The 24,900-nt window shown below is 35.0% G+C and overlaps 1 protein-coding gene across 17 annotated transcripts in view; it reads right to left on the bottom strand.

Annotated features, from left to right (window-relative positions):
- The window catches only part of SYNE1 (spectrin repeat containing nuclear envelope protein 1), a 286,028-nt gene that overhangs the window by 55,658 nt on the left and 205,470 nt on the right, over positions 1 to 24,900 (bottom strand). For 14 of the 17 annotated variants that reach the window (XM_048936121.1, XM_048936120.1, XM_048936124.1 and 11 more), the window contains 19 exons: positions 23,797 to 23,931; positions 23,121 to 23,227; positions 21,574 to 21,724; positions 20,640 to 20,774; positions 20,107 to 20,265; positions 19,228 to 19,437; positions 17,994 to 18,095; positions 15,626 to 15,745; positions 13,672 to 13,872; positions 12,834 to 13,007; positions 12,296 to 12,427; positions 10,354 to 10,550; positions 8,995 to 9,127; positions 8,484 to 8,666; positions 7,759 to 7,908; positions 6,359 to 6,535; positions 3,344 to 3,499; positions 987 to 1,142; positions 109 to 279 (listed from right to left, as the gene is read on the bottom strand). In XM_048936121.1, coding sequence (XP_048792078.1) covers positions 109 to 279; positions 987 to 1,142; positions 3,344 to 3,499; positions 6,359 to 6,535; positions 7,759 to 7,908; positions 8,484 to 8,666; positions 8,995 to 9,127; positions 10,354 to 10,550; positions 12,296 to 12,427; positions 12,834 to 13,007; positions 13,672 to 13,872; positions 15,626 to 15,745; positions 17,994 to 18,095; positions 19,228 to 19,437; positions 20,107 to 20,265; positions 20,640 to 20,774; positions 21,574 to 21,724; positions 23,121 to 23,227; positions 23,797 to 23,931 — 2,949 coding nt within the window. The remainder of the gene's footprint in view (positions 1 to 108; positions 280 to 986; positions 1,143 to 3,343; positions 3,500 to 6,358; positions 6,536 to 7,758; positions 7,909 to 8,483; positions 8,667 to 8,994; positions 9,128 to 10,353; positions 10,551 to 12,295; positions 12,428 to 12,833; positions 13,008 to 13,671; positions 13,873 to 15,625; positions 15,746 to 17,993; positions 18,096 to 19,227; positions 19,438 to 20,106; positions 20,266 to 20,639; positions 20,775 to 21,573; positions 21,725 to 23,120; positions 23,228 to 23,796; positions 23,932 to 24,900) is intronic. The other 3 variants (XM_048936117.1, XM_048936134.1, XM_048936119.1) reach the window with 2 other exon arrangements.

Raw genomic sequence — 24,900 nt, 5'->3', positions numbered from 1 at the left:
CACACACTTCCATAATTCATCAACTAAAAAGCATATTTATCTGCATCCATAAAATGAGGGCAACGTGTATCCTCAAATCCATCCTTATGGATGTGTATTCCAGTTTACCTGTAAGTTATCAACTTGGACTTTCACAGCTTCCAAAGAACCAGTAAGAAGATAATAGCGGGACAAAGAATATCTGGCTTCCATCAGGTAACTATTTAGTTCTTCATAAGTTACTTTGTAAATGCTCCACTGATCAAGAACAGACTGCAACAGTATCTTTAGTTGGCTAACCTAGGAGGGAAGGAGGAAAAATAAGGTAAATGAGCAACATAAAAGTTATTTGCTTTTGTTTAAATTATTTCCTTTCTTTTGATCTCAGATACTACTTGTTCTGCATGCCTAAACTTAAACCTGTTGGAGGGAGAACATTTTACACTGTCACCAGTTTGGCTTGCACTGTGTTCTTATGCAGTAAGTTCAGTTCTATAGAATCAAGTCACAGAAGAGCAGGATGGCAAGGACTCAGGATACATGAAGTCCATTTTATCTTGCTTCAAAAGGTTCAAGATAAATTTCTTGACTCTCTAAGGTAGGCAATTAAGCCTAGGAAAGTCAGTAGACAGTCTGACCTTAATGCGTTGCATTCTACCTGAAAGGTGGATTGATGTTATCAGTCTTTGGATGATGACAACTAGTACTGATCTCCTTCTTACTCTGCCTTACTTGTGCTTGAAATGGAAGTTACTTACATTTGGTCTTTTTCTACTAAATAGTAGGAGGCATCTAAAAGCTTCAATTGTAAGAATGTAAAATATCCTAAAATAGTAAATATTACATCCATCTTATGTGGAATATATGCACAAGCTTGCGCACAGATAAAAACAGAAACACGATTTATAATCTCTTCCTCTACAACACAAAAGAAATACATGACCCACCAACTTCTACTTATCCCTTTCCTATATGCTCTGATTTCTGAAGTTTGATTATTGCTTTACCATGTGATCCAAGCTGGCCCAGGAATGATTGATTTCTTGCAGTGTATTCAAAACAGCAGAAGAGGCTTCCTCCTTCTTGTTTTGTATCAAAGACAGACCGCTTTTTTCTATGCTTTCTAATTCTTTTTCCTTTGCTCTTATTGATTCTTCTAATTCCTTAAAAGAAAAAAAAGATGACACCTGAGAATTTTTTTTTTAAATTTTTTTCCTATTGTTGGGTAGACAGTGACTTGGGACAAAAAAAGATAATCATATGCTCCTCAGTTTGTACAGTATTAAAAATAGGAAAGACACACTTACATGCTTTGTTGTCTGCTTGTTTTTATTCCCAAGAGAATCATAACTCATTAGCAATTTTACTGAATGTTTTAAGGTCCCTTTAAATCACAGTTGCAAGTCTTTAAATAAAAGCATGTCCTCTACATTAAACTTCTGCTGTGACCATCTGCTCTCATGACAGAGTCCAAATTTAATTAAAAATAGGTTAGCAGTTTGAATACATGGGAAAATTCTGTGTCATAGTTTGTCCCAGAACACAGATGACTTTTCAATTAATCCAAAATTGGCTCAAGGTTCTGGAAAACCTCTACCATCCAAAGAAAAGGACAAGATGACTTCGTAGTGAAACATGTCAAATTGCTGCGCCTCCCTACACGAAGTGCAATCTTTATTCTTTTGCCATTTCCCAGCAAAGCCCCTTCCTGAGGACTGAGCCTTTGCTGTATGTTTATTCTTGCAGTTTTCTTCTGTATTATTTCAAATTTTTGTTTATAACTTATGGCAATGATCTTGTTCCAGATTACAGCCTTGAATAACACTTTTAAAAAATTATTACTAGCAATTTTTTTTTATGAAACACTTCTCAATTGCTAGTAGCAAGTTCGACTTTTCAACAAACAGAAATAAGAGTAATTTAGATTTAAACAAAATCATTCCAAACTTCAGAAGGCAAAATGGACAAAAGCTTCAAACATCAATAACAGCAAATATTTCTGGTTCTCTGTGAAAAGAGATATCTACTAAATCATTCTCAAGTCATGTAAAAATTAAAGATCCATTATTGTTTCTGATCTGCGATGAAAAATAAAGGTGCCACTCGTTATTATGACACTAGGCAGCAACTAACATTGGTTAATCAATAAGCTGGAGCTTTTGTACTAGTTGAACGGGGTACTTGAGAGTGTCTAGTACTGTTATTTCTAAAACAATTTGTTTCTCTGACGATCAAAGTCCTGCCATTCATATCTGACTACCTAAGCATGTTTGCTAACTTTGCTGACCAAAAGAAACCAAAGAGGTGATAAATTAGATTCAGCTTTGAACTACAGGCAAGCATAACTTGCCAATTCTGGCAGGCTGCAGTAAATTACACTTGATTCAGTTGTATGTGCTTACTATGCTGAAATTATAAAGACAGTTTAACTGAAAGTAGGCATTGGCTCCAGTTTGAAAATCTGAGTTAAGAACTTTGGAAAAAATAAAAGTATAATTTCTAACATATCTGACCTAATAAAATATTTGTCTTTACAAAATCAAATATGTGCTTAAGACACTGGCAAATTTACAATAAACCCTGGTCTGGCAGCTCCAGGAACAACATTCTGATTATTTAAATATGTGCCATTCCTAGTCAGATGTCCAGAGTCCACAGCATATTCTTATTCACTGTCGTGTAGTCTTGTATAAATTTTGCATGAAAAACTGAGATGGTTATGAACTGATCTGTATTTTGTATAGCTGAGCTTCTCCTCATGCAATCTTTGCCAACTCTACTTAAGATTACTCTTTATTCTTTTGCAAGCAAAATGAGTCCAACATTGTTCTCTTTTCTGGATAGCTGAATAGTTGAGTATGTGTGATTCCAAACATATTTTGAAAAGAAAAATACACTCTTACATCTTTTTTTAAGTAGTCCTGAAGAAATAAGAGTACCAGGGGGAGAAGGATAGAATAATTGGGGCAGGAGAGGAAAGGTAGTGATGAGGCAGAAAAAACAAGTTTCTGAATAGTCAAACATGGTGTTTCATTACATCAAGTTCCAAATGACTGGCCAAAGAAGAAAGTGAACATTTTCCTTTAACAGTCTTTCAAGTTCAAATAAGCCTGACATATCTGAAATGACCACACTTTAATACTGAGTGTCAACAGAGTAATGACTTTTAAACATCTTTGAGGCAGACATTAATGCTCTTTCTTCCTTTCCTTAGTTTTTGCACCTTAGAAATGAAATCTCTCTCTCTCAATGAAGTAAAGAGAAATTTAGCCACTGACTTCAATGGTATACAAATACCACAGGGTTTTATTAAGTCCTGTTTCTAACTGGAATTAGAATATTGTTATTTAGGATGGATTTATACCTGACAATCTTTCAAAGCATTCTGTACTGAAGCCTGGTCTCCAATTCTCTGTTGTTTTTTCAGCTTCTTCTCTTGGGCTTCAAACCAAGATTTTAGGCACTGCACATTATTTTCATATTCTGTCCAGGATTCTTGCAGACTTTCCAACAGCTGGATCTGCAAAGAAATATGAGTGCATACTTCCTTATACAATTACCTTTAATTCTGGGTCAGTTAAATAAATCAGTAAAAATCAATGCTGACCTGCTCCTCAGAATTCAGTAATACTTTCAGAATTTAAAAACACTATATGTATTCAAATTGAAATAAATTTGCTATTTGAAAAGAGTTCATAATTAAAAAAAATAAATCTGCTTCATCCAGGAATGAATCTATATGCATAACTTATTCAAAAATCATGATGCATAGAAAAGAGCTAACACTTTGGCAGAATATTTTATGAAACTGAATGCTTTTCAGAGGGTATATACCACAAGACTCCCCAAATATAACTAAGTATGTGAAAATACATTCTTTATTTCTTGCTTATACATGTGATAAAGATGACAATTTATATTACTTCCTTTGGCAACCGGCCACTTCAAAGTCACTCCGATTTTTCTGATCTAGGTGTTATTCAGTGGAAATTGGATAGCAAATTTTTCTTCGAAAGATAATATAAAACAGCTAAATAACAAAAGCAGAGTTTGAACTTGGCAGTATTAACATAAAAAGCATTCACACAAACTGCTCTAGAGAATGAGTCATCTTAATTAGCTGACCATAGTGACAAGACAATTGAGAGTGAAGCAAGGAAAACAAGTAGTAGATTAAAATCACTTAGAATAGTTTGGTATAGTAATGTTTGTTTTGTTCAATAAACATGATGCCATGTGAGGCTGTACAGAAGGGCAAAGGAGAAGACAGATGATGTTCAAAGACAACATCCTCAAGTCACAGAAAGATAAATCCTAGGCTACAAGGAAATAGCGTGACATAGTTTGGAGGCTTCAGCAGAACTGAGAGCTTCTTACTGATATAAAAAAGAAAAAAGAACTGTGAATGGAAGTGGATTCCTGGCTGCACAGGGCTGGTCTTGGGAAAGCAAAATTTTAGCTGAAGCTAGCTAGTGAAGGAGAAAACTCTTTCTATTAATCATTATAAATGCATCAGCACATAATAGGAAACCACAGAATAGTCTGAGCCACACAGTGTCTCCTTCATTCTGATTCTACTGCCAAGATCTCCTTCTCATGTCTCCCAGGTACTTTGGAAACATTGCAGTTTCAAGTACAACAGGGAAAGAGGGCCCCTTTCACCCCTTCTGGGGGAGAAGGAATAAAAAACGACCCAATTAAGATAAGGAGATCGAAGAAATTTACTACAAATGGTAAAATAATGTAAGATAATAATAAGAAAGAGAGTTACAATTCATAATTCAAATGAAAGAGAGAGGAAGGCTATGACTGTGCTGCTCGCTGCATTGATGGAACCTGAAAATCCTCCAGAATCAGAGATCATATTAAAGCTCTTGGGAAATGTAGTACATCTCAGTGTATCTTCATCTTGGAGAATCAGAACTCATGTGAGACTGCCAAAAAACAAGAATTGCAGCTCCGCAGTGTACTGTGCCTCTGCATCCAACAGCATAACATGATGTCATGATACAGAATATTGATATAACCAGGATAGGCAGACTGAGGTACTAGCTATGAGAGAGGAGAGATGAGTTAAGAGCTACTTAAATAAGCTGTATGTATAGCAGTCCACAGAACTAGACAGAATGTGTACAAGAATGCCAATGTCATTGTAAGGCTGCTATCACATTTAAAGGGTCATGGCAGCTGGAGGAAGTTTCTGGTGAATAGAAAAAGGCACTACTTCAAATTCTGTAATAGATCATTTCCATCTGCATGAAGTAGCAATAATTGTAGTCTCAATGAGAGCAAATTCAGCCAGAAATAACTGATTGCCTTCTATGATGACATAAACAGCAAATGGAGAGTAGTAGATACTGTTCAGCTTGGCTTTAGCAATGCTTTAAAGGCCAGTGGTAAAAATTTTCAAGGTCTATCTGGCAGCCACTTATAACATTGCCAAATCAACATGGTGATTCTTAAATTTGATATTATTTAACATCTTAACTGATAAACTGAACAACATGATGAACTGTATTCTCACCAGGTTCACAGATGACACTGATTTAGAAGGAGTCATTGATACGTTGCAGAGCAGAGCTGCCACTGAGAAAGTTCAACAAGATGGAAGAATATGCTTGTGAATCCTCAAGAAATTCAGCAAAGGTAAATGGTAAAGTCCTTCATCCTGGACATGGTAACATGCAGGTTGGCAGAAAGCAACTTTGCTAACAAGGGCTACGATGAACAATAATTTGAACACAAGCAAGAAAGCAGCATTGTAGACCATTACTGACGAACGCTAACTATATCTGGGATCTACTATGGGGAGCACACCCAGCGAGACAATAAAATAGATTATTTCCTCTTGACTCTGGTAACCCATTTTGGGCCTTCTCAATTGACAAATTGGTGAAGAGGTACTGAAGTAGTTAGGGAGCTGGAGTACATTACTTAAAAGAACAGACTCACTTAATTTAGCCTGGGGAAAAGAACATTAAGAAAGGGTCTCATTTCACTCTTCTACTCATTATGATTATGGAGAAATGGAGCTAAACTCTTCTTCAAGGTGCACAAAGAAAAGAGAAGAAACAGACTCAAGTTAACAGAAATTCTGATTGGGCATACAGCAAAAACCTGTTCCCCAGTGGAACAGTGAGATAGGGGACAATGTTTAAGTACAGGAATAAGCAGCCAAGATAGTTTGTGAAAAATCCACCCTTGTGTATTTTCAGAAGTCATGAAAGCAAGATCCTGTGCAATCTCATCCAACTGTAAAGTTAGCTCTATTTGAGTAGAAGGTTGGACCAGATGCCCTGCAGAGACTTCTAGCCATTACTATTTCATTTTTGCATGTATTTTTAAAGTTCACAACAGAGCAGCTGGAGGTTTTCTTTACCTTTTCTGTTACCAAGCCTTGTAGAATCTGCCAACGTCTATTCATTGCTCCGAGCTGTTCTGCAAAATCAGTTTTGTCACTACGTTTACTTTCAACATCTTGGCTGCTAATTTGTAGCACAGATTGGTTCACAAAGTCTACAGTCAATTGTTTGCAATTTAAATCTATCTTGAAACCCTAGAAAAGAAGGAAATAATACTTCAAAAAATGTAATCATTTCTTAGTATCCTTCAGAACACAGGAGAAAAACATTCAGAAATACATCCCTACTACAATCTTGCTTAAGCTTTTTCTAGCATCTGAACAGTAATTAAAAACATTGATATTTCTCTTCTAAATATTTAGAACTAAAATAGCAGTACACTGCCTTGGGAATAAAGAAATTGCCTGTTTTCCCCCAGAGAAAATGAACACGTGAGAAAAAAAAACAAAAACAAAAACAACAACAACAAAAAACCAACAAAAAACCAACAAAAAAAAAACAGCACCAAAATTACTGATAGTGGTCTCAAGGATCAGGTTTACAAAAAAAAAAAAAAAAAAAAAAAAAAAAAAAAAAAAAAAAGAAAGAAAAAGAAAGAAAGAAAGAAAGAAAGAAAGAAAGAAAGAAAGAAAGAAAGAAAGAAAGAAAGAAAGAAAGAAAGTGTTCTTATTAGTTTTATTAGTTCTATTCACTTCACTTAGTCTCAGTCGTTTGTTTTTTTTTTCTACTCCACCAATAGGTATTATGGAAAGTATTCCTATAAACAGAGAAGAATAACCAAGAAGTAAAGCTATCTTTTAAGACTCTTGTCTTAATGTGAGTTATCCATGTTTCATGTAACTTGTACAAACATCTGGAATGCATCATAATACATATTCTTCAAAAGAATAAAACTGTTCTGACAGTGAGAATAGAGTTCCTGGGTACAGATCTATTACAGGAGTATTACTGATCTGGAAAAATCTTACATTTTATTTGCTCTCTTTCTTAATAGTTAGCTCAAGATACACCATCTTTCATTTTCATTGCAGATATTGATGAACTGATTCACCCGTAAAGCAGTGCATATTTTCCATTCTAGAACAGGCTATGCAGGGAACTTGTGAAATCTTATTTGCAAAGTGCATTTTGTTTTTGGACAAAAGCTACATCTAATAAGGTGCACAGTGTTTTTAATTACCTGGATATTAAGGTAAGCATATTAAAAAATAAATTCCTGCCATAAGTAAACAGCAGAGTAAAATTAATTCATTTCTTTTCCACTATATCAAAAGTTACTCCATTCTAATCATTGTACAATTTTAACATTTCCACAATATATTTTTGTTTTTTACTTAAATCAGTTCTACTTCACATATGTATATATGTTTAGCAGACATACTTTGAAAATAAAATTTATAATATTTCCATGCTATACCTTGTATTTTTGGATATAATCCTGAATGGCTTTTTGCCCTATTATGTTTTTTATACTCTCTTCATCTTTATAAATAACATTTTCCATCAGGGAAATCCAGCTCATAACTTCAGTGATAGCATGGCGAGAAGGAATTTTGTCCATCTGCAGCTGTAGAAATAACAGAATTAAAATAAATGCTGAGAAGAAAATTAACAGTAATTCCTTGCTTTGCATTACCATAGTACATATTCTTATCCTTGCTTCCAATAAAAGATATAATGCATAGCTTCATGCATCTTTATAAGAAAATGTTTTATTAAAGGCTTCTTATTTCCATTCTTCATGATACAAGTCTAAAGATTCCATTTTAACTTTGTCTTCCACAGACTACCCAGTCTTTAGGTTTTGAACAAAAACATCTTCTGAAGAAAACAAGCTGAGAGGAGCAGCACTTTTTTTCCAAACAGTACACCAATCTTTCTAAAAAATCTTCCCTGCTTGTCACTTAAAATTTAACAAATGCAACTGGGAAAGTTTCAATTTAGCATCAGTTAGTGCTAGGCAGTATGGGTAGACAGGCTATAGATACGAGTGTAGGCTTTTCCACTCTAAAGTGGAGATAATGTTGTTCCTGTCTTTTCTCAAATGGATAAAGACAATCTGAAAGTAACCAACTTTCAGAGAAGGAGCCAACTGTATATTAGTTTTCTGGAATATTAGAGGCCTCCATTGCTCTTTCTTACCTGGTGCAATTTCTCTTGTACTGTTGGGATTTGTGAGAGCAGCTCTGTCCACTGACTGTCAATGTGGGACAATCCTGCACGCAACGCTGCTGTATCTACCTTCTTCAGTCTGAGGAGCTGGTTCCCAGTGCTCAGTACAGAAGATTTCTGTGACGATTTAGCATCCACTTCTTTTGAAAACTCCTATAAGCAGAATAGTTTTTGTGGAAATAAGCAACTACTGTACTTCAGCATTAAATCTCAGAAGACTAAGAATATCCTCATGTTTCTTTAAAAATATTGTCTTTCTATTAGCGTTCACCAGTTATATTTCATAAAAAGTGAATACAAAAAATTGTTTTCAATCATAAAAATAATTCAGTTATGAATGTGCAAGCACATCAGCTTTTGGAAGGAAAACTCAGCAAAATACTTTTTTTTTTTTCATATTCTTCTTCTGGAATATGATTGTTAAGCTGTTTACTTGTAATCTGAGGGAAAAAATGGTGCCCTAAACCTATGAATAACTTACCAAAAAGGAATTCAGGTGGTCTCGAACAGTTTCCAGTTCCTGAGGAACTGTCAGAGACTGCTGACTCCAGAACTCAAGTCGCTCTTTTGCAGATTGTAACCAGTGTGTCAGTTCAGTTGATTCACTTTGGTACCTGTAAAAATGTTTACAGAAAACTAAAACACTCATTGCAACTTCTTGCTTCCAATAGAGTAGTCTCTTCCATGTGTTAGAAGAAAATACCCTATAACAGATTTTTAAAAAACAGATTTTTTCTTTCTCATCAAATTTCATGATTTCATGATTTCTGAAAAGCATGATTTAATTTTTAAGAAAGGTAAGGTACCACACTGTTCATATTTTAACAATTACATCCATGATTCCTACCACTGACTGCTTTTTATCTTTTAGGAAAAACTAAGTCTAATGAAGAACTATGAACTAGTCCATCAAACCATTCAGAGGAGCTGTAACAGTGCCATAGCCCATAGCACACAATCACCTTTTCTGCTTTCCACGAGAAGGTTCAGCCTTTCAAAACCTTTAGAGTGTGTTATATCAGATCAGAAATTTAATGGATTTTTTTTGTGTTTTTTTTTTTTCTTTTTTTTTTTTTTTTCTTATCTCCACATCATTCCATATGCGAAGTAAACACTGGAATGAGAATGAATTTACATAAACTTTATACACATAAAATCATTTTATGTATCTTTCTTGAAAGGCTAGTAAGACAACAAGCCAGAGACATTATGAAAAACAATAAAGAAATCTTCTACATGTCTTAGAGAATGCATTTCGGAAGTAGAATATGAACATTGCTAAAGGCAGTTAAATGTTCCCATCCCAACATGCAGTGACACAGAACTCCAAGAACCCAGCAACAGCAATACCAGATTGTGCTGAGGCTACTCACGGTATTTAGCAAAGAATACACCCTCCCTCACTGCTGGAAAAGGGGCTTCTAATTTAGTTATCTATATGCCTTCTCACTTCTTCCCACTGATTCTTATCAGGTATGTATTTTATTGTACATAAGAGAATATGATGGCACTTGTATGTAAAAGAAGTATTTTAGTTTAGTTGAACCATCACATGTATTTCCAAGAACTTTCCTTTAAACGTGGAATATAAAAGTTCTGGGTTCAGAACAACTGAGTTCAACAGTGTAATTAAAGAAGCTTATTCTGTTCACTGTATCAGCATTTAAGGATGAGAGAGCGCTGGAATAGGTGCCCACTGTGCAATCTCCTTCTCTGGAGATATTCAAAACATGTCTGGATACTTGCCTGTGCTACCTAATTTATAGAACCTGCTTTAGAAGGGGAGTTGGACTGTCTGATCTCCAGAGGTCTCTTCCAACACCTATGATTTTGTGATTACCTTGTCCAGTGCTTCAGTATTGTCTCCAGCCTGTGCAGTTCCTTGTTAACCTTGCTGGTGTTACTTAGCCAGTGCTCTCCCAGTTGGTTCAGCTGACTTTCAAGATCTGAGCAACTAACAGAAAAAAGTAGCCTTTTCCCATCATCCAGCACCTGATATAATTTAGGCTGATATTCAGTCAGGTTAGATCTCAGATGCTGTAATGACAGAGGAGAGAAAGTTAGCTCTGCAAGTTTATACAGCTATGCTTTCTCAGTATTCCATTTCCTTCTATTACATTTTGTAGCATGTCCAATGTTACCACATCATATTTTTTTTCCCTCTCTAGAACTCACTGAAACCAATAAAGCAGACAATCTGATTAATTTTAAATCTAAGCAAAACCAATGCCAATAGTTAATAGCTGCTTCCACACAGTATATTGCTTTAAGTTCTACTCATAGCATTAAAAAAGCAGAAAGCTGTCTGGTAAAAAAACAGAAAATAGTAAATTCAGATTAGAAAAGAATGGAAAGTAAATTTGCACAAAAAATATGTCAGACATCTTTCTGAAAACAAAGCAAGAACATCCAAAGTACTTTGCATACTACAAGACAAAAAAAGCACTGGATCAGAACTCTTATTCTGAGAACAGACTTAAAAAAAAAATACAGGATGTGGTATAAAAATCTGTAGTAGTAGTTTAAAAACTACTAGTTGTTATTGCAGGTAAGAAAGAGGAAGATAATTCAATGAACTGCAGGCTGACTAGCTTCATCTTGCTCTCTAGAAGGATCGTGGACTCCATTTCCAAGAACAAAAAAAGAGGAATACTCTGTATGGACTGGCTAATGGACTACCTTCTCTGATAGAAGTACTTTGTGGATGAAACTGATTTCTGTTTGGCCTTGATACTGGCTCCCACAGCACCCTCCCCTGGAAGCTGAGAGTGAAGGCTGGAGAAATGTTGCACAGCTCACACTGCTGGATTCAAAAAGTAGCGATTAAAGGCTTAGCGTTTGGCTGGCAGTCAGTAATCAGCAAAGTACTCCAAGGATTGTTGATATTGGAGTCCAAACATTTTTAACATCTTAGATAATAATAGAGAGCATTCTTGTGATAAATTAGTGGATGGCACTAATATATAGAGAGTAATTGACACATTCACAGAAAAAGGCAGACAGAGTCCAGAGGCTCTTTGATAAAATTGAAATCTCAATAAGGCAGGAACCAGAGAATGTTCAAAATGAAATAGAAATTCTGCACCTTGCGCAGAATAACATTCTTTCTAAGTACAGGCTAGAATGGGAACAGCTGGTATATTTAGCCTTGCATCTATCATAACAATTACATCACTAATGTGGCTAACCACAGCACTGACATATATTAGTTGGTGTGTGGTCAGCAGACTTGCATTATTTTATTATCCCTATCTATATGGTGCTGGTAAGACTATATCTAGTGTATCCAATTTTGCCTTGTCCTCACCTCTCACCAAGTTCAAAAAGCAGAAACTGGTCCAGGTCTTTTGGATAGCTACTAAGACATTTAGGGATCTGTAGCACACCTTTAAAAGGAGAGTTGGGGAGGCATGCTTGTTTTATGTTGGCAAGTAGAAGACTGAAGGCTAGTCTAACAAATGCCAATAACTATTTAAAGTAGCATTAAAAATACAATGGTAATAAATGCTTCTTAGTAGTGTCGCACAACATAAAAAAGATAATGGTCACAAAGATACAAGTTGGAAGGTTTAAATTGGACATCATATGAAATTTTTTCAGTAGGAAATAGTGCAGCACTGCAACTGGCCCTCAGCCTGGCTGTAGGATCTTCATCCTTGAAGGTCACCAAAGTCTTCTCTGATCTGACCCATTCCAACTGTCCTTCCAACTGGACTACAGCTAGAATCATGACAAAGGTCCCCTTCCATCAAACTTTTCAATATAAAATGACTACAAAGTACCTGAAAAAGTTTAATCCGTTCTGTGAGCTTGTCTTCCGTCTCTTCTACCAAACCAACAGTGGGAATGTTACCTTCGACAGACTCCAGTTGTCTGGTAAGTTCCTGGTAATCTTCGTCAAGATGCATCCAAGTCTGTAGGTAAAAATATCTGAGCGTCTATACTTTTTATACCTGAGTTAATTTTAAATATATTACTTACTTTCTCAATCTAAAATACTATAGCTGCAATGCTGCAAATGTACAGAAACAGCAGTAAAAATGTCTTAAAAATCTACAGGAAAACACCATCTTTGCATCAAGCATAGCTTTTGGTCAGAATATGCTTGTCACATAAAGCTTAGCAATTCTTTCAAATGTAAAGGAACCCAATTTGGGTCACTTGAAGTTCTCAATACAAAATTACATGCTGCCCCTGAGCTCCTTGTATGTACAAGTAGGATTGACATCCATCAATTCAGTTCAGGCATAGAAAACCACTGTAGGATGTACTGGTAATAGATTATGATGGACATACAAAAAAGATCAAAGGAATTATTACCTCTAGAATGTATTCCAGTTCCACACCTCGTTTATGTGCCAGCTTTAATACAGTTGAAGCTTGTGTCATTAGTTCTGAATGTGATCGAGTTTCCTTCAAAAGGGCAAAACAACTCATCTTTCTGAAGAGTGTCTCTGTCAGGATCATGTGAGACTCCAACCCCTGAAAATATTCCTGATGGAGAAGGGGAAAAGAGAATAAAAGAAGAAAAGTTCAATTTTTCTTCAATTTATTACTACTAAAACAACAACTTAAGACAAGAGTATTATAATTAAGTATAGACAGATACAGAATTGTAAACTTTTCCCTCCAATAACAATTCACAAAATCCAACATGTAATTAAACAGGACAACTGTCTTTTTATGGAAAGAAAGAGGTTACTCTTTACATGCAAATTCAGTACTCTAATTCTACAAACAAAAATAGATTAAATCAGATATACACCATTTAAAAATTCTGCCACACCAAAAAACACGAACTTGCTGTGCATAGTCTTACTATATATTGTGGATGTTATTAGCAAACTTAAATTTCCAATGGAAAAATATTGAGTGAAATGAAATTGATATGTAGCATGATAGCACAAGAATAGGAAGTTGTTTTTAAAATGGAGAAGAAACTATAATCCAATTGTATTTACCGGCAACACAGCATTTCAAAGTCATTTGGTCAGAACAGTTCATTAATTACAATTTAAAATAGAGTAATTTTAACATATCCTGATTTACACTAGCTCACAATTCAGAAAAGGTCCTAAACATTTAGGAAGTAATGACTAGCAATTTACTGTATACAGCCTTACAGTCATTATTAGTGAAATAAGCCACAGTTTCTTACCTTATGCTTGTTAAGTAGTGATTGAACCTCTTCCTTAGAAGCAACTATCATTTTCTGGTCACCATCCATCTTTTCTTGGCCTGTTTCTACCAGATCAGCCAGGTCTTGCAAAGCCCGCTCATACTGCCTCTTAAGAGCCAGATTCTGGTTCAGGTTACTCCGTCTGGATCCAATTATCATCATCACCTCATCATACATATCCTTGGAGGCAAAAAGCATCAATGATTACCTTATTTGCCTACATAGCAGCCACATCTCTGTCACTGTATTCTATTTCTCTCAATGCTAGCACAGAAATAACTATTCATAGATAAAAAAGACAGTGCTGATACACCAACTTAAATGGTAAACTAATTAGCATTTAAAGAGAGAAAAAGCAAGCAGCACCTGGAACTTTTTCAGGTGTGTGCAGGGAACAAAGATAGCAGAATCCCAAAGAGTAAGGAGCAAAGGAGTAAGAATCCTCTAAAACCAGACAGGTGTGGCGCTGTAACTGAAGATGCTGTTTATGTTCTGCTTCTTACAATGTAGTGTGTTGTACTGACCCCATCATGGCTACACAAAGTACAAGCATTTCAGTCAGGCTTGTCTTCATCACCTGCTTCAGCACAGGAAGAGATCTGTGCTGGAGCAACTAATTTTAGCAAGCAAGGTACATACTACCTATAGAAAAAAAAACAAACTAAGCCTAAGAGTAACAGAACAGAACAGTACAGTGTAGAAAAGCGTAGTATATACTTTCACAGTGTGCCTATTCTGTCAAATGCAAAATCAGCCAGTTGGAAGAACAAGTTCCTGTTGCTATTTGTCAACTTGCATACATCAACTACTGAAGTGAGAACAGCATACAGATTTTTTCCTGTACTTGAAGGCAAGACTATTTAACTATTTTGGTTTTGAGATCTATATTCTCAGAACATATGTCTGATTGTGAAGATAAGAGTCACATTGGGCAAAAACTTTGGGCAAGGCATACAAAAATCAATTAAAATATTTCTAAGACCATACAGTACTGGAACAAAATACCCACATTGGAGCTGCTGCCCTCTCTCCCAGGTTTAAGGAGAGAACTGTGCAAAGCACAATGGTAAAAAAGCAAAGGGAAAGCTTTTTTAAAAACTGAAGTAAAGGGATTGGGGTATCTACAAATAACATGACAGGGAAAATAAGCAGGAGGCTCTAGGAACAAAAGGATAAAAAAGGGGGTTAAAAAAAACCCTTTTATGCAATATTTTATCGTTCATTTTTTGTTGAGATCACTGCTTTGTTAGCTTATATTTACATTCCATTTTCATGTTCTCTTTGCTTTAAAATTATTATGCCATTATAAAAAGTAAAATTCAGCCTCTTCATCTTTCACTTTCCTAGTGAAACCACTTCACGAAAGTGCTCAAAAAGGAGATTCAATAGCCTTAAAAAAATCTGCATCAATTTGTATTTAAGTGGTAGGACGGGATATTTGAAAACATGTGTGCATGAAGGAGATAATTTTTTAGTTTAGCACTATGGGCATTTTTGTGAAAGCAGAACATTTCCAGTTTCAAGTCACACTTACCATTATTACCTTATCCTACCTGCCACCATCTCTCCCTCACTGTAGCTTTATTTTTAAAATGGCTGATGTGAGACAGAGCTTAATACCAGATCAATAGAGTGATGAAAACAGGCCTCAACTTTTAACCAAAATACACGTTTTATGTGATAAACTTTGTCCTTGCTAACAGAGGAGCAGAAAATAAACACTTTTTTTTTGCATATTGTTATGATTATTATTGATAATTGAGATGTTAGACAATTTGTAAAAGCTGAAGTAGAAAATCTAGAGGAACCAGGCAGAAAGCTATCAATTCATATGAAATGTTTTTAAATACATTTTCCTCAAATACTTTATGAGCAACAATATGATACCCTTCATATCACCATACAACTCTAGGATGGAATTTATGAACCTTACCTGTAACTTAGATAGCTCTTGTACAGAAGGCTGGTCTATTTGTAGCTTATCTACACTCTTCTTTAATTCACTGATTCCAGCATCTAATTCCTTCAAACTTTCTTCTGCCTGCATTATGACCTGTATTTGAAAATTACATCATTTATTTTGAATGTCTAATTACGAAACTGCAGCTGCCAGACATGAACATTTTTTTTTGTTTTCTGCCTGAAGTATTCATCAGTCCTCTTCATGTGATGAATCTGATGAAATTTCAGAGAATACTCTAAAGTGTTAATGTTAAGTTGGGAGGGAAGCCATTTGCTTGTTACTTTTTTAAGTGAAATACAATGTGGCTTTTTATTATTATTTCTCAATCACTAGCTTTTACACTCCTTTATACAAAATCTTGTGAAGTTCCTGTTATTAATTATATAGCTCAAGCACAAAAGGACTATTCTAACACCATCATAGAGTATTCTTTGTATTAGTACTTTTTCCTTTCACAACTGAGCACCAAGCAAACAACCATCACAGCAAGAATCCTGCAGAACAGCAAAAGAGCTTTGCACTGTTCCTTTAGAGGACTAGAGTAGGGCTAAGAATTAGAGTCAAAGAAAAGGAGTTGTACATTCCCTTTTGCACTTGGGAAATTATAGCTAAAGCACGTATATTGGTGTTTACACATATATATTCAATTTTCTTTTTCTTCAATAGAAGCTGCAAGCAAAACAAGCTTTTTCAAACTAAGAGGTTTCTGTTGAATTCATGCATGTGAATTAAAAATGTAAATTAGACCCTTGTTAAGGTCTCTTTTTGGAAGCTACCTATCTATATGTTTATTCATAAGTGTAGGCCTCCTGACTTCCATTTAATGCAGAGCTGTGGTGGTGCAGTCCTTGCCCCCACAACCAGCCTGGTTATTATGTCCAAGGCCTAGTGCACACAATGAGGTAGAAAAGACCTTGTCCTTGAGAGTAATAACAATCAAAGTTTCAACACTGATGCTCAGAAACCTGGTAAAAGACACCTGGTTCGACAAAACTAATTCTAAGCTGTATGACTACGAGTCAATCCTCTTATTTCATAAATAGTAAGCAGCCTACAATCCCCTTGGAAAGTTCTTGCAAACAGTTGGCTGCACTCCAGAATCTCCCCTTGAGTAGAGACATCTCTTGAGGTGTACAGAGATTCACTCAGGGTCCGGTGATGCCATGCAGACAAGTTTACTATGTTTATGCTATATTAGCCTAACCAATATTTCATCATAGATTCATTATGCACCCCCTACCCTCTATGTAGCAAATTGTCAAGAATATCTAGCTATTTTGAATCTTAAGTTGCCGTTATCATTGTTCAAGTTACCATCTTACAGCTGTTTATATCAACAAACATCTTTCCATCTTCCTCTTACAAGTGAAGCGTGCAGTGCTTTAGTCTCCTTTCGCATCAAGAGCATGGACAACATAGTCACTAAATTTATGCTTCATTTACCTAATTTCCTTTGCTGATTAAATGCATTATTTCTATTTTTCCAATCACATCTCAAACAAACAAAATCCAATGCTTTTTAAATTTCCAAGTCTTATCAGCCAAAGTAGATTATCAGAAAAAAAAAGAAAAAAAAAAGAGATTAATTTACGTTTGCTAGTTTTGTTATTTTCTTATTTGATAATTATACTAATAAAATAGGAAGTATTTTTTAACAGTAATGTTAAACATAGATAATGGGAAAGAAAGACACTTTGTCACTTTAAGTTATACATGAGACTTAAATTTTCTGCAGAATTTGAATTATCAGATATTTAAAACCCAAATATTTAAAACCCAAATACTTAAAACCCTGTTTAGTAGAAGGATAAGTCTCTTCTCCCCTGACACCTGCTGGTACCAAACAACAGTAGCTCTTGGGTAATGAGAAGCCTCTATGAAAAAGCCCCTAGCATACTTCATTAAATTCTCTCATTAGCAAAATAGAAACAAGGGGGAAAAAAAATATATTTTGTCACATTTTTAACTAATAATTCATCAGGCGATTCCTAATAAAGAGAATTATTGTCAAGATACCACTATAAACAAGTGGAGAAGAAAATGCCTTTGATTCTTAATAATGCAAATAATTTTAAAACAACTTTAGGCCTCCTTTGGTTACATTGAAGTTATCTTTCTTTCAAGTAATGTATGCGTAACTGGGGATACAGAAATATATATTGTGTTTCTTTTCATTTATATACGTACACACAAATAAACTATTGCAAATACTAATATTCAAATACGTTATGTGAACTCATACATTTTCCCATACAAAGCATCTCTAGCATACATTTATACTCTAAATAGAAAGTTTACATCTTACTTATCTTGCCAAATAGAAGATAGTTGGTAATACCTGAATTTGTTCTGTTTCCGGTTTCTCAACTGCCTCTGACAGTTTCTGTAGAACCAAGTATTTGCTATCAGCCAGTGAAGTATACAGGAGTTTCAGGTCGTTCTAAGGGAGACATCAAGAACAACAAATTATAGTGAATCACTCCACAAAACAATTTCAAAATATTCTAAGTTCCAAAACTTTTAAAGCTTTACAATGTTACAATATCAGCACTAAGGCGTAAAAACTATTCAAAATAGGAAGCATCATAATTATCCAATGCAAAAAATGCCACATTTCTCAAAGTACATAACCGGATATAAGTGAGCAAAAAGCTAAAGCAACTATTACTCAAAACATAATCAGTGAACATACTTCTGCTTTTTCTTTCCAGTGAGACAAGTCAGTCAGTTTTATTTAACAGAACTGTTACTCTTTTGTAGTTCATTCAATCACACTTCCCTCAAACAAGCTACGTTACATTTTTTTTTAAGACAACCTGCTGCTTGTCTTAAACAACAACATAGAAAACAAGGCTTTGCATTACAGGGTTAACTAAGCATTACAACTTTTACAAAGTATTAATACCGTTATTGCTATATATTCATTCCAACTGAACTCTTAATATTGGTAAAATAGAAAATAATCACAACATTTTTTTTCTAAGACTCTCAGCATTATAAGGGCGGGCATTGTTGATTTTTTTTTTTTCCTGTTTTTTCATGTTTTTTTCATTAAAACAATGTTGGAAGCTTTATGTTTTAAGAATAAGATAGAAGCTGAAGGCCAATTAAGATCTGAACATATTTTTGAACTCTGAGAAGATCTGTAAATGCACACATTCCTTCACTTTATCTTTTCTTTCTTGACATATAATTTCTCATAGAGCAATGGGACAATGTAATAGTGGTAAGAAAGACAGGAATCAGTACTGCTTTAATTTTATCTCAGCTAATGAAAACTATGTACTCTATCATATATGACATTGCAAAACATTAGAGTGGAACTCTGGTTCAATATCTTGTAATGCCAACAAGGTGCAAAGGTAAGGGATGAATGATCCATTCCACCTAGCAAGGAGTTCAAATTTTGGATAATGATTTCTGTGCATACTTCTAAGTGTTAAATTTTCAGAAAATCCTGAGAAAACTTGTCTCTCTTTTTGGTATCAAAATTCTCTTTGCTTTGAGAGTCACATTCTTTTTGCTCACATTCTACACATAACTTTGTTAATTCCTTCAGATGGGCATCATACCTTGAAGGCCATTATTTCCTGTAGCCTTTCTTTCATCTGATGGCTTCTCTGGTTTACTACAGACTCCAGTAAGGTCAGTCTTCTCAGGAGACAATCCAAAGTGTCTTCTATAACCTCCCTATTATCACCATTCTCAGGAAATATCTGAGTAAATAAATTCTTGTTCTTATCCACTTCTTCTGTTATGTCTTTGATTTCTTTGGCAAGAGACTGGTTTTGGAGAAAACAAAGTGACAATTAGATATTCTAGAAAGGAATCTAGTATACTGTCAAAATCACCATCAATTTTGCAGTGAGGTAGTAACATTTTAAAATTGTTAAAGACAAAGTTATGCAACTGACGATATAACTTCTGACAATAAAAACTTACTCTGAGAAAAACACATGATAAAACAAGATTAACCTGCCCAAATGATCTCTCCCTCTGAATAAGAAGCTCAGAAAAAGCACATGCAGCTTCTGCCTTAAGTCAACTGCTACATGAGAAAGCTTTTCTCTCTCCCTCAACTCTCATGTTGATAAGTTTGTACTCTTTCTATATCCAGAGCATTCCTCCCCTTTGTTTACTTAATTTTCAGATACAAAAGGGTGGTGTCTGCTAATACTAAGAAAGAAGATAAATAGAGAAAAAAAAAATAGAGAAAGAAGTCTTTGTTTAATTCTCTTCTGGCCAGGCAAAATTTGGGTCAGATGCTGCTTTCTAAAACATCATCTATGCACTAAATAAAGTTACTTCTAAAAGCAGCAGTACATAGCAGCTACAAAGAGATGACAGTGACATGTTATTTAAACAGGTTTCTAAAATTATCTTTCTAAACTATGACATAAAATGCTGCCTTACTGGAAATTAAAAGAAAGTCCAATTCATGGATTCTTTACCTCCTGTTTGCAGAGGTATGTTTCTGTTTCTTCCTCTGGCAGCAGAGCTGTAGCAACAAATACCTGTTCTTCCACACCATCTAGCCATAAGGAGGTAGATGCAACTCCATCATACAGCTTCTGTTCAAGATGTAGACTTTCCTTCTCCACCTGTCCAGTCTGAGTTAAAAGAAAAAAAAAACACAAAAATCCAGAGAAAAGTACAAGATCCTCTCTCTTTACAAAGAGATGGGTGAGGTACTGGAACAAGCTAACAAGCTGCCCAGAGAGGTTGTGGATGCCCTGTCCCTAGAGGTGTTCAAGGCCAGATTGGATGGGGCCCTGGGCAGCCTGGTCTAGTATTAAATGTGGAGGTTTTTGGCCCTGCATGTGGCAGGGGGGTTGGAGATTCATGATCCTTGAGATCTCTTCCAACCCTGGCCATTCTGTGATTCTCTTGGAAATGACTAGATTTCCTTTGGGAGCTAGAAGAGTTCTCACTATAAAAGCGAGTTCTGCTGTAATACCAATGTAAAGACAGTTTAAATGATTACCTCAGATGACACATCTTCAAAGGCCTGATTTAGTTCAACCAATACTGGTGACACAGATGATTTCTCCTCATCCTGTCCATTCTCCTTATACAAAGGCAGTCCAGAAATCAGTCTATTTGGTCTGCTGTAGATCTGCTGAGAGAAAAATATTAATCAGACTGCTTCTATAGCATGTAGGGCAAAAATTCAGCTGTACGGATTCTACCTCCAACAGTGGATACAAAATAATGGTCCTTACATGACTTTTTCATCATGAATACTTTGTATAAAAGATTAATCAACAAGAAATTCAATTGAAGTGCAAAATAAGTAACTGCTTTTTATTTAAATTAATTGTTATCCAATGAATACAAGACATTCATATAATTGAAATTTGATTGTAATATCATATAAAGAATATCGGGCCTTGGACTTTTGACAGTAAAATACAGGATGTACATTAGCACATGCCTTGGAGTGTACCCATCTTCTTTGATTAATCCCTGTTTCTTTCAGTAAAAATTCTGTGGCTGAAATCACTTGGATCTTGGGTCAAATACCAACAATTGTCAAAGAACAAAAATTTAACTAATAACCTCAAACTGAAAATATCAGGTTTTTTCCTAAGTTGTCATGAGAGTTCTGGCCAAGTTTACAAGGACAATTTATTACACATCACCCTGAACTACATAAATAGATCAAAATTTCGTCTAATTTGTCTAATTGTCTAATTAATTTTAATTTAATTCACTTATAACAATGTAATTAAAATTACTGAACAAAAGCAATGCTAGTGGCAACATTTAAAAGTTTTTTAAATTACACAAAAAGAAACCTTTCCATGTTCTCCACTTAATCAGCATCAACCTAATGCATTTGCTATGCACATACTTTAGCTTATGTTGTGATAATTCTTTTCACAGAGAAAACTCAAGGAGAAATTAAAAATAACTACCAGTTGCTCTTGTTCCAAAGTTTTCTGGAGAAGCTTCTGCTTGGTACTGAATTTGTGGTTCAGGCTTTCCCATTTTACCTTCAGCTGTTGTTCGGGAGATGATTTCTCACCTTCCAAGCACAGTTCTTCAGAGAGCTTCTCAGGGTTCTCACTATAATGGGAAAATACAAAAAGTTTCAACAAAAACAAAACTTATAATACTGTAGTGTTTATATCCTCTTTCAGTTCAGAAATTCTACTTTAAAGTTAAATGCTACTTTTTATTTTTTTTCCTTGTATTTGTTTCTCCGGGTATTAAAATAAGGCTGGTTGCAACAGGAAGTTATTCTTCGTAGATGAAGTAAAATGTATTTTTTAATATGCTGTTTAGAGCTGTGGTTACTCTGATTAAATCAGAACCCCTAAAATAAGCTGAGAATACACTGCATTGAAATGCAACCTTTAAACAAGTTTTATTTCAGTGCTTGAAATAAAAAAATATTTTATCTGTCTCCTTCCTCCTCTCCTCTCCTGACATACAAGAAGAACTTTGATTAGTACAGGACAAGCATAAGAGTTCACCTTTGGTAAACAGTGAATTAAGCTGAACATTTTCAGTTTCATTACTTTTTTCTATAATATAATATCAAGTCACAGAGGGCAGCCTCAGATAGAGGGAGATTCAAGTTAAGTACTTTCAATATTATAAGAAGAAAACACATTGAATTATTAAAAATGCTGAAGAAAATAATAAATGCATTCTCTATGTGTAAGTCTTGGTTCCCCTGCTTCATGAACCACCTTCATGTTCAAGAAAAATCAAGGAAAAAGATAAAAAGAAATCAAGGGAAAAAAAAAAAGATAGAAAGAAATCAAGGAAAAACTAAAACTCTTGATTCTCAAGCTGATAAACTTCGTCCTGGTTTCCTCTTTCCAAGACCTGGCCCCTGCTGCTTCCTCAAGCTCTGCATTGGCAGTAAGCAGCTATTTTCTTCCACCTCCTCTAAAGCAGAGATGAGACTTTTAAAGACAATTACTTCCCTGGAATGGTTAATTGAGCAAGAAATTATAGAGCAGAAATGAAATTCAAAACACACAAGGCTATTAAAAGAAAAACATTCTCTAACTCAATGCAAAATAAAATTAAGCAGTGAGCATCTCATCTAGGAATATTTGCTTAGAATGACAAAACAACAATTTTGTTGTTGTTTTTTTTCACATAGATAACAGCTATTATTCACATACTAATGCCGGACCAGAAAGCAATAGTAACTAATCTACTATTTGTCTAATGAATCCTAATAATTTGCAATTTTAACGTGCTTTTTCATAGTAAAAGGAATTTCTGAACATTGGAAGAGATCTATTAAAACAAAAAAGTTTATGTTACTGTATTATCAGAACTCTCAATTATAAACCAGGACTCTAGTGTCCTGGGTAACATATAAAAATGACAGAACAAATATGAGAGAATTATATATGGAAGAGGAACATAAATAAAAGAGTGACAAGGGATATAGTCAAATAAATTTATTTCACAGAAAAAAAAAAACAACATTAAAACATACCTTATACATAAGCCTTCTGGAATACCATGCTGCGTTAGAATTTCCTCGCCACGGCATGCTACTGACCGAAGCAAATTCTTCTGCTCTTCCAGTTCTTGTTCCAGCTCCTAACATAGCAAACAAACCTCAAACAGATTGCTTTTGCATTTGAAAGATATATCAAATAAAGACAGCTGAACTATTTCTGATACAGATTACTTGACCACCTAAACTAGCACGAAATCTCCACTCAGGGAGACAGAAAAATTGGATACATAAACTGGATTGTTGAACTAATTGACTAATGTCCTGCAGTTCCTGGAATCTAAGCCATTGTGAATGCCTGTGCATCATGCAAAATAATATATCATGTGATATGTGTATTTGTTGCTACTATAAGGACAGTATTAATACTTTCAATAAATACCACCATCTCCTTACAGTAGCTTAAAGAACTAATTCAATGTAATTATTCTGGTACACAATGGAAGTATAGAGTGAGTAAATGAGTTGACCGCAATCATACAGGATGTCTAGTCTCTCTAGCTGCTACAAACATGACACAATACAAAATTACAGGAACAGTGGACAAGGAACAGTGTAAAAAAAAAGATTCCAGTGGAAAAAAACTAATAAGAATGCCTCAAGTGTATTGTTAAATATAAGCTAAAATGGAAGTAAAATTCAAAACACCAACTTTCTGTTGCTGTAGAGTGCTCTGCTGTTGCTGCGATCGAGTAGTTCTTGCTTGTGCCAGCCATTCTTGGACACTGGGACTTTGCGAGGAAACCAAATCCAGATTGTTCTCCTCCTTTTCTTGTAGTGATCCCTGCTTTAAGAAAAAGAAATAGTTTAAAAAAAACAACAAAGCTCTTGTATAGGTTGCATGTCCAGCTCACCGTCTGAAAATTACATGTACGCCATCTTCCAACACTCATAAATTCTGAAGTGAGTTATGATTTCAGATTTCTGACCTTCACTACAATGAAAGAATACTGCTTATCATTCTGGTAAATTTTATTTATCAGTAAGTACAGAACTGAATCTATGATCGGCAGAAAAGCAGAGAAGCATTTAACAGGTTATTATAGGACATAAACATATATAAGACAAGTATACAAGTAAGAAAGTAAGAGAGAAAAAGCACAACATGTTATATCAGAAAAATTAAGGAAAAAGACCTTTCACTTAGAACTTCTATCAATATTTTTCTAATGTGAGTGACTAGACAAGCCCTCTGCATGAGCACAGCAGAAGAGAACACACAGCTTAGGGGTTCCAAGAAGTGATTTATTAACTCCTTCAGTTCTGAAATCCATGTTGGCTGTAATTTAAATTATTTTAAATGCCAGTGTGATTAAATGTAGGAATTTCAACACATCAGACCTACTGATAGAGACAAACCTGTAGGTCTAGCTGTGTGAATCAACACACATCCCTGGATATGTTTAATGCTATTCTCAGTACACAATTACTACTGAGTTTGCACTTTTTTTTTTTTTTCTATGAAAAATGACCATCATTTATCAGGAAAGCTAAAATTGTTAAAGGAAAGCACAGAATCTTACGCTGGTTACAAAAAAGCCTTTTGCTACAGGAATAACAGATTTGCAGAAATTCTGCTTGAAGGAAAATATAGCTTGGTCTTTACTATACTCTGGTCTTGCAATGCAACATCAGAGCATTTCCTGCATACAAGCTTGTCTATGCTTCCGGGAAATTACAGGCGATAGCATGTCTAAAGAAGAGTGCATGTTTCTTATATGCATGACCAACAATGCTGTTATCATGTAATATTTTT

This window comes from Lagopus muta, chromosome 2 (assembly GCF_023343835.1).
Source record: "Lagopus muta isolate bLagMut1 chromosome 2, bLagMut1 primary, whole genome shotgun sequence".
Taxonomy (NCBI): Eukaryota; Metazoa; Chordata; class Aves; order Galliformes; family Phasianidae; genus Lagopus; species Lagopus muta.
Note: the sequence above shows the minus strand (reverse complement) of the source record. Positions and strands in the feature narration are given on the sequence as shown.